Raw genomic sequence first — 9,896 nt, forward strand, 5'->3', positions numbered from 1 at the left:
CCGTTACGACACCAAAAGTTGTCGCTAAATTCGTGGCGGTTGCAGAACGCGAAGAGAGCTTTAATCTAATAGCTTATGGGCCCCATTACGACACCAAAAGTTGTCTTCGTTCCCGTGCCATTCGTAGATCGCGAAGAGAGCTTCTTTAATCTAACGGTTGATGGGCCCCGTTACGACACCAAAATTTGTTGCCCTTCCCGGGGCGGTTGTAGAGCGCAAAGAGAGCTTCTCTCTAACGGCTGATGGGCCTCGTTTCAACACCAAACGTTATCACAATTCTGGTGGCGGTGGTAGGGCGCGAAGAGAGCTTCGATATAACCTCTGATGGGCCGGCCCCATTACGAAACAAAAAGTTGTAGCTAAATTCGTGGCGGTTGTAGAGGGGGAAGAGAGCTTTGATCTGACGGATTATGGGACCCGTTACGACATAAAAAGTTGTCGCCGTTCCTGTGCTAGTTGTAGATCGCGAAGAGAGCTTCGATCTAACGGCTGATGGTGCCCGTTACGACACCAAAATTTGTCGCCCATCCCGGGGCCGTTGTAGAGCGCGAAGAAAGCTTCTATCTAACGGCTGATGGGCCTCGTTTCAACACCAAACGTTGTCGCCATTCTAGTGGTGGTGGTAGGACGCGAAGAGAGCTTCGATATAACGTCTGAAGGGCCGGCCCCGTTACGACACCAAAAGTTGTCCCCATTCTCGTGGCAGTTGTAGAGCACGAAAAAAGCTTCGATATGACGGATGATGGGCCCCGTTACGACACCAAAAGATGTCGCCATTCCTGTGGCGGTTGTAGAGCGCGAACAAGGATTAGATCTATCGGTTGATAGGCGCCGTTACACACCAAAAGTTTTAAGCGTTCCTTTGGCCATTGCAGATTGTGAAGAGAGCTTCGCTCTAACGGCTAATGGGGCCCGTTACGACACAAAAAATTGTAATTTTTGAGCTTGATATTTAGTTCACATATTCAGAATTATTTTCGATTCACGTATATTTTTTATGAGAGAAAATATTATAACGAGTCATGAACTATAATTTAAATTATGACACGAATCGTCATACTAAACACCCTTTATTCAACCAAAATTTTAGAGTAAATTTGATAAAAAAGAGGGCCACGTTGCAACAATTTTTGAAGTTTATAAATAGGCCATATGATGAAATATACCCTCCCGTAAAAAGCTCTCCATCCAAAAAAGAAAAAAAAAAATACATCTTTTACTGTTGTACTGTTTGCCAAAGGCATTAGTACTATTCAACGCAGTGGTCTAGCTGTAAAGAATTACTGTGGCTAGTTTAAGGTCTGAAATATGAATACTCCCAAAATGAAAATATTGATATTTACATAAATATTGGTACTTAAATTTTACAGAATTATCGATATTGATGGCAATTAATGTAAAAAATAAAAATTCATATTAAAACATTTTATTTTTAAATGAGAATTTAAAAAATTTTAAAATTTATATTAATGCATTAATTAAATGAAATTATTAATCAAAATATCAATTATTTGATAAATATGCAAGGTAAATTGTGATTATAATACCATAAATACTAAGCATACATTCACAAATTAAGTAAAGTAGTTGAAAGTCAACATAATACATAAATCATACATATATGGTTTCATACATGATGATAAATTATCAATCCCAAAAGGAGTTTATAGGAGGTTCAAAGGTATGTTGAACACATTTTTAATTTAGACAATAATGATATCGGCACGGAATTTGAATAGTTTCTTATATAATTTTAGACATACTATATTTTTTATTTTTTATTTTTTTGAAAAGTAACATATATATATATAGTTGCAAAAATGTTTGTGAAAATTGTAGCGATATTTCTGCGAAATTTTTGTAAAATTACGATACACAATCATTTAATATTACGTTTCACAATCATTTAATATTACGTTTTACTCAAAAATAAAACTTTTCGCTAAAATATCAATATTTACAAAAATATCTTAAAAATTTCAAAATATTATGTGAAAAATATACATCTCTATTTTCATAGTGGTACTTTTAAAATATAAAAATTTCCACAAAAATATCTATGCAAATGTGGATATTTTCATCCTTGAATGTTCCACACCCCCCACATTAAAAAAAAAGGTTGGATCATCTGTTACGGCCTCCAATAAATGAACGTGTCAGCATCTAGATCCATTTAATAAACTACTAAGAGCGTGTTAACGCCACCTGTCCAAGAAATATAAAGAGTAAGCTTAATTTATTAATTTAAATTTTTAATTTAAATTAGGATCTGAATTTATATTAAAATTTTTAATTATAATAAAAAAATTATATGTGATTATTTTTAAGAATTTTTTATTATAATAAAATTTAAATTTTAAACACCGTCGGTAGAGACCACTTGGCCCTAATTAAAGACGCTCACGGACGCTAAAAAAGGTAATTTCGTCGAGCATTTGGTGTGCGACATTGCGAAAACGAAGTGAATCATGAAGGGGAACAAGGCGACGGTCTTGACCTTTGCTCAAAAGTGCAAGGTCGTCTCTCTCTCTCAATACGAATTGTTGCAGCCTTTTTCTTATAACGGCACTTCATTATTTGGTCGCACAAAGATAGTTTTCGCTCAAGTTTTGTACTTTTTTTCAGGGTATATTAGCGTCAAACTGGCAAGGCCACCTTAACACCATCAAAGCTGACGCTAAAGGAAGGTACCCATTTCGTTAAAACTCCCTTCTTTTGAAGTTAAACTTGAATAACAATATGAAACTGAATAGAACTGCATGGCTGTTATATAGATTATAGAGCAATCCCGGTTGGTAGAGTTAAGGAACCATGTCTGCTGAATACAAGCATTCATAAATTTTGCTTTGATGACGTCCTTGTGATGATTGAGATTTCTGGTGTTTCCTTTAAGCTGATGTATTCGTTTTTTATTTTATCTATTTATTTATTTATTTGTGTGTGTGTGTGGCTCATTTTTCTGTATGGATGTCTCAGCAAGGGGAACATCCACACATCAAAGGTTAACTACATACTCAGGAAAGGCAAGCCATATATTTGGATACCCGAGAAGGACTTGCATAATGTGGTATGTCCATATATGTTATGATATGTTATGTGTGTGTGTGCTTTGTTTTATTTTGTTAGTATTTTTTTTTTTTTTTGGTTTCTTAAAAGAATTTATTGTTTTGGAGAAAAATAATGCAAATTGAGTTATGAAAAAAGAAAATTTGTTGATATCCCACCATTTCTTTTTGGAGATGTATGAACATTGATGGTGTTTTCATGAGGATATGCAATTCCCAACATGTTTATGCCCCCACCAAGTTTACCGTGAACTTAATAGGCATGTAGCTGTTGTGAGGAGAGTTAAGAATCTTTATTGGAGACTACCTTATAACATGAAATAAAATATGCTCCAGTTGATTGTCTAGTGATAGTCTGACATCTTATTTCCTTCTCTTTCTTCATCCAGAACACAATCATCGACGAACGTGGTTCATTTTCCGTGGCCAGTCCCTTCCCTGGACGACTGGCAGCATTACTTAAATCGATAGAAAAGGTTGGTGACCACTTCTTGCTCTATCGTTTGTTTTGTTTTTAGCTTGATTGCTTTATGGTGTAATTTGTTGAGCTTGAATGTTTGAAGTTTACGATTTGAAGATATAAAATGAGGGATTTATTTAATCAATTGAGCTGTATACTTTACTACAACCACCTAAAATGATTTGTTTTTGTCCTGCAGCTACCAGCTCGAGTTGCTCTAACTGGGGATGTTGTGCCTTATAAAGATCAAAAGGTTCTTTATTGCCACTTTTTAATATTCATTGATTGTTTGGAAGTCATGTATACCTTAATCTAAACTGATTTGATGTCATAAACTGTCGAAAATACTAAACCACGGTCCACTTCATGCGTGCGCACACGCATAAATTCACGCGTGTATATTTGATAAAAGTGGCAACTTGGTATTGGTGGATTCAGAAATATTTAAGAATTTTTTCTGTCAACTTTCTTACTTCAAGTGTCAAATTGCAGCTTGATCAACACACTGTAAATTGACACTTTAAACTCAAATTGTTCAAGCACCATGGTTTTTCAATAATTTTACAAATTTGACCATATTTTCCTTGTCCCTCAGTCTGCGGCAGAAAGCCTTGAAGAAGTCATACTCTCTGAGAAGAAGGCAATTGGCGAGTCTAGTTACACAGTCTCTGGTGTATTAAGTTCTTCAGATAATTCTAGTACCTCACGAAGCAAAAACCTTAAGGATCTCTTGGAAGAGGATGCAAAGTATACGGTTTATAAGTTCAACCCAAGGCAAGAAACTCTCACTCTGGACAGTGTCCTGAACTATTGGCTTCGGACTTTACTTTTCTTTTTCTTTTTCTTTTTTTTTTCCCCTTTTTTCCTTTGTTTACTGGAAAGAATTTATTGATAGTTGAGCATTGTTAACATAGGAGCAGTGGAATGTAGCTCTTCTCATTCCTCATTATATCCTTGAGTCTTTGATGAGAGAGGGCTTAAATCTAGATCTACTATACAGATCTTATGTTTTCAAAGAAAACCAATTCGCAACTTCAATGCCAAGGACCTTTAACTCGAGATTCTTATTTTGCAGATCATGTGTATTCATCGATACCAATGGAGGCACCCACAAAGTTGATTTGGAAGATATGCATACCTTTAAGGCAGATCAATTAGGTAAAACCGGCCTCATATACTTTCTAAGGTATGGTTTTCTGTGTTGTAAACATTAGAGTGTGCATATAGTTTCACTAATCTATCATGTCTCTCATTCACAGCACCTTTTTCTGCAAAGATAATTGATGGAATTAATCAAAGTGAAGCAAGGCGTCGTGCACTGATGCTTTTTTGCTTCATGCACTTGAATGCGAATATAAAGGTGAGGTGTGCATGAATAATTGAGATGTATGATTATTGTTTGATAACATCTTCTATGTTCTACATGATAAATTCGGAAACACACAATGCCATAGCAGAATATAGAATTCATAAATTGTTTTTTATGAGGTAATTATTTACTTGTTTTTGTGAAGGATGCATACGTGTTATCTACCGATCAAAAGGGATTCGATGTGTTGGGAAAGGGTTCTAGTCCAGTAGTAAAGGATGGTGTTGCTCAGTACCAGTGGAGGGAGTATCGCTTCTCGTTGAAGGAAGAGGCGAGGGATGCAGAAACTTTTTGCCGTCAACTTGTGGAAATGGAAGAAGAGGCCGTTAAAAAGTCTCAAGCTTTAGCGATCTTGGATGAGAAGAAGGGGCCTCCCTTGTCTAGATCTTTTCTATGAAAGAATAATTCTTTTACTTTACTCTTTGAAGTTCAAAAACCATGAACGTTGATATAATTTTGAATAAGTTTTATTGTTCTAGACAAGCCAAATTAACTGAAATGGATTGTTTGTTGTAAAAATTCTGTCTCTCTATAATAATAGATTCCTTAATCCATCATATTCCATGCATTTTTAATTATTTTGTTCCTCTCTCAGCTTTGGTACATGTAACATCTAGAAATTTTGAGCTACAAACTTAGTAAAATTAATTAGGTGTCACATGAATTAGTATCTACTGTGGTCATAGTGAGGATATTTATATTATATAGGTAGTATTAATTGGAAAGTGTTAAGGATTGGAAAATTAAATATGGATAATTGGAGATGTTAAGCATGAGGTGGATTTGTAAGAGAAGTTCTATCAGCCTTAGTCATCAATAAGCAAGAGGTGGCATTCAATATGTAAGTTAATATAATGATTAATCATCTCACTGATTGCCGTACGTGTATATGGTGCTTTATGTATATGTGATGCCTCATAGAATATCAAGCCAACTTATAGGCTCGAAATGGAAGAGAGCAAACAAAAAAAAATGTTAAGAGAGAGATGGAGAAAGAGCTTTCTTTGCTAAGTAGACTTTTCACTACATCATTTAGAAAATAATATATTTTTAATTTATATATGTTATTGTTGACATATTTTTATGAGAATTAGAAAGTATTTCTAAGTATGATGTGAATTTTATGCAATTAGATAATAATTCTAAAAATGATGTGAATCTTGTATCTATTATGAATTGATTGAAATACGATAAAGGCCAAATCCTAAAGGAATAAGAGATTTTATGACAGGGACCATATGAAAGAGATTCTAATAACACAAGATTATTGTTATACAAGAAGACTTTAAATGTTAAAGAAAATTATTTAAAAGTGGAAATTATTTATAATTTACTTGCGCTTATATAATTCTCATGATGTAAACAAGTGCTAAAATAGAAGTTCCAATTAACTGAGCAAGAATGGTTTAGAATCTCATAACAAGTTAAGAATCTTAAGAAATAAAATTTATAATATTAAGAATTATATTCAAAAATTATATTTGTGATAGATATTATTTATTTATTAAGTAATATTATTTATTTTAATTAACGTTTTTCACAAACGAATGTGTTTTTAAGTGCTTGTTTAGAAGGGACGTTACAGTTAGGGGTGTAAATCGGCCGGGTAGGGTCGGGTTGAGCCGAAAAATTGAGCCTACCCGACCAGTGCGGGTTGAGAAAATTTTGGGCCGCGACACTCTCTTAAATCTACAAACCCACAACCTTTCGGGTGACCTCGGGTAGGGTCGGGTTACTCGGGTTGGTGAAAACCAATTTTAATCTATGACTTCATACCTCTTTTAACAGTCCAAACGCATAAACAATAAGGAGATGAAATAAAATCTTGAGAAGCAAATTAGTCCATATAAAATAAACAGTTTAATCCAGAATAAACAGTCCATATAAAAAAAGTCACAAAATAGGAAATTTAGTCCACTCTAAACTGTTTAATCCAGAATAATAGCACCTTCATTCCCAACTTGCCCCTCGCAACTTGCAACAGAATTTGACAAATCTTGAGAAGAAAACATAACAAAAAAAATCATCAGAATCAAGTTTAGAACAACAAAATAAACAACAAGGAGATGAAATAAAATTAAAAAAAAATAAGTAAAACATAAAAAGATTACCTGACTCAATATCTTCATATTCATTAGAGTCTTCCACGTCAATAAGATTGATGTACTGACGACTATGCAGCCAATTTTGTGTACAAATCAATGCCTCCACCATCTTGGGGCTCAATGAACTCCTAAAGGAATCGAGGATGCGGCCTCTGGTACTAAAAGCAGATTCTGAGGCTACCGTTGAAACAGGAATGGCAAGAATGTCTCTTGCAACTAGTGAGAGAACCTTGTAATTAGTTGCATTATTCTTCCACCAATCTAAAACATCAAAATTTGACCGAGTTAGATCCTCCATAGGGTTTGTCAGGTATCTGTCCACATCATTTTTGTACGCATTTACATTCTTCTCCTTCATTTTCCTAACAAAGGAGCTCCACAAACACCCTTTTCCTTCTACTTCCGTTTTTGCCTCCGTTGTACTTGTTGTTGCTGCCTCCCCACTACTTTCATTAGCCACAGATTCACTATTGTCCCCACTATAAACCTCATGTAGCCGGTACATAGTATCCTTCACATTCTTTGCTAATGTTCCAGAAGTGCAAGAATCATACACTATAGAAACAATATGTCAAATAATCCATTTTGTACCTAGGATCAAGTACAACAGACATAAAGAGAAGACAATTTATATTCTCAACATCCCCCAATACTCGTCATACTTCTTTTTCATACTCACAACCATGGATGAAAGCATTGAATCCTCTTGTTTGCTTAATTCAGATAGTTGGTTTTGCATCTCACAAAGCTCATGAAAGTAAGAATTTGAAGTGACATTCAAAGTGGCGCTAAACTTCAAAGTTATATCATAAAAAGTCTTTAGAAATTTCACAAACACCTTAACATTCTCCCAATCATCATCAAGTGGCGGGCCAATCTTCCGCTTCCCCTCCTCATCTTCCCGAAAATAAGACACAAGCTTGTCATCTTCCTCTTCATATCTTTCAAAAGCTTTTTGAAACTTAATGGCTGCATCTAACATCATATAGGTGGAGTTCCATCTAGTAGGGACATCTAAGCATACGAGACCTTTGTATTCAATTTTCTCTCGCTCCACACATGACTTGAATTTTAGCAACCTAGCCGGAGAAGACCTCACATACCTCACAGTGTTACGAATGGTAGCTATGGAATCATGTAGGTCTTTTAAACATTCATTGATAATCAAGTTCACTATATGGGCACAACACCTAACATGCAGAAATTCTCCACCTAAAATAACTCCTTTCCACCCCTTAATCTTTCTTCTCAAATAGGTAATCATGGAGTCATTTGAGGAGGCATTATCAACAATCATAGTGAAGACTCTCTCAATACCCCAAGCATGCAAACATGACTCAATGATTTTACCAACACTCTCTCCCTTGTGACTTGAAATTTGACAAAAGTTTATAATCCTTTTTTGCAAAGTCCACTCACTATCAACGTAGTGTGCAGTTAGACACAAATAATTAATATTTTACAAGGATGTCCAACAATTAGTTGTTAGGCAAATCCTTTGACTGCCCTTACTAAATTCAGCCCTTAGTTTCTTCTTCTCTTCCAAAAAAAGTTGGTGAATGTCCTTAGCAATCGTAACACAGGAGGGGATAGAGAACCTAGGCTTCGTCACTTGGAAAAAAATTCTTAAATCCTTCACCTTCAACAAACCTAAATGAAAGCTCATCTACGATCACCATTTTTGCTAACGTTTTTCTACAACGCTCCTTGTTAAAGCCTATAGCAACAAGACTACTCCTAGTTTCAGTGTTTGTTTGGAAACTCAGAGTTTTTTACTTTTTGTCTTGGTTCCTATATGGGTATTGTTGGTTCCCGAATCGAATTCGGGTGCGGAAGCGTGGCGGGGAGATGCGTATCGTGTATAACAAAAATTTCAGAAAAACTTTTGAGATACTCTATAGATTATATTAATTTATGCACGAATAAATTAATCACATTAATTTACATCAAGAACTCAATCCGGAAAAATACCTGGAAGCCGACTCGGATGATAACTTGAGTTCTTTGACCACGAACAGTCCTTACTCCAAGTTTGTGTTTAGAATACCAAAGTCTTCCACGTCAATTTCTTGATTCCACGTAGACGTGTGTGTGGGCACACGTGAGACAAAACAGGTTTCTCAAACACTCCAATTTCTACAAACACCAACGCATGCACGATGTGGAATTTTTTGGAGAAAAATATTTGCCCTCTTTTTTTCCTCTATGAATTTCGGCCACCAAACAATTTAGGGCAGAAAAAATGTTTCAAAAATTGTGTCCACAATTTTCTATCATTCTCATATTTAAAGAGTAGAAGTCAAACTTCAAAACATAAGCAAATCTCTATCTCCAATTTAAATTTTGGAACAAAAAATCCCTTCCCTTTATCCTTTAAGTGGCCGGCCACATCACTAGGGTTTTACCCTGTGTGTGGCGCCAATCACAGATAGGGAAGGAAGAGATTTTATCCTTTATCTAGTAGTCCAATTTTAATTCAAATTCAAATTCGAATTTAAGTCAAACTTAAATTAATTTGAATTCTAAATTGAACAACTTATCAAATAAGTTTAAATGGATAAAACTAGATGTGTTCAAATTCAAATTTAAATAATCACATTATTTAAATAATAATTAATTCTCAATTAATTATTTTTCGAGTATTCAATTTTAGAATTCTGTAATTCTAAAATTTCCATTTTGCCCTTTGTGTCTGGTAGAATTACAAGGATAATGCGGGGACTAATGGACCTATAATCCCGAGCTCTAATAAAATTAATAATTAATTAAACACTTTAATTAATTAATTAATTCTATTAATTCCAATAGTTACTCCACTATAAACTTAGAATTGAACTCTCGAAATTACAGACATTAATTACTTCTAAACTGCGAAGTGTCCATTTGATATAGTCATT

General features: G+C 34.7%; 2 protein-coding genes across 2 annotated transcripts; one reads left to right on the plus strand and one right to left on the minus strand.

Annotated features, from left to right (window-relative positions):
* Positions 1-2,385: 2,385 nt before the first annotated feature.
* LOC21408980 lies at positions 2,386-5,441 on the plus strand. Its single transcript, XM_024164756.1, has 9 exons — positions 2,386-2,516; positions 2,626-2,687; positions 2,977-3,067; positions 3,455-3,541; positions 3,725-3,778; positions 4,121-4,299; positions 4,601-4,683; positions 4,785-4,885; positions 5,040-5,441. The coding sequence occupies exons 1-9, from the start codon at positions 2,469-2,471 to the stop codon at positions 5,289-5,291; spliced, it is 957 nt and encodes a 318-aa protein (XP_024020524.1). The 5' UTR covers positions 2,386-2,468; the 3' UTR covers positions 5,292-5,441.
* A 1,381-nt stretch (positions 5,442-6,822) lies between these two features.
* LOC112091348 (zinc finger BED domain-containing protein RICESLEEPER 2-like) lies at positions 6,823-8,296 on the minus strand. The gene is made up of 3 exons (XM_024164757.1): positions 7,675-8,296; positions 7,006-7,554; positions 6,823-6,890 (listed from the first exon to the last, which is right to left on the minus strand). Exons 1-3 carry the CDS (start codon positions 8,294-8,296, stop codon positions 6,823-6,825), a joined length of 1,239 nt encoding a protein of 412 aa, XP_024020525.1.
* Between the last annotated feature and the right edge of the window lie 1,600 nt (positions 8,297-9,896).

This window comes from Morus notabilis, unplaced genomic scaffold (genome assembly GCF_000414095.1).
Source record: "Morus notabilis unplaced genomic scaffold, ASM41409v2 Scaffold42, whole genome shotgun sequence".
Classification (NCBI taxonomy): domain Eukaryota; kingdom Viridiplantae; phylum Streptophyta; class Magnoliopsida; order Rosales; family Moraceae; genus Morus; species Morus notabilis.

Coding starts and splice junctions, on each gene's coding strand:
- LOC21408980 (XM_024164756.1), top strand. CDS start 2,469: ATGAAGGGGAACAAGGCGACGGTCTTGACCTTTGCTCAAAAGTGCAAG. Junction 2,688..2,976: donor AAAGCTGACGCTAAAGGAAG/GTACCCATTTCG, acceptor TGGATGTCTCAG/CAAGGGGAACATCCACACAT. Junction 4,886..5,039: donor ACTTGAATGCGAATATAAAG/GTGAGGTGTGCA, acceptor GTTTTTGTGAAG/GATGCATACGTGTTATCTAC.
- LOC112091348 (XM_024164757.1), bottom strand. CDS start 8,296: ATGATTGTTGATAATGCCTCCTCAAATGACTCCATGATTACCTATTTG. Junction 7,555..7,674: donor GCTTTCATCCATGGTTGTGA/GTATGAAAAAGA, acceptor TTGTTTCTATAG/TGTATGATTCTTGCACTTCT. Junction 6,891..7,005: donor ATATGAAGATATTGAGTCAG/GTAATCTTTTTA, acceptor TTTCTTCTCAAG/ATTTGTCAAATTCTGTTGCA.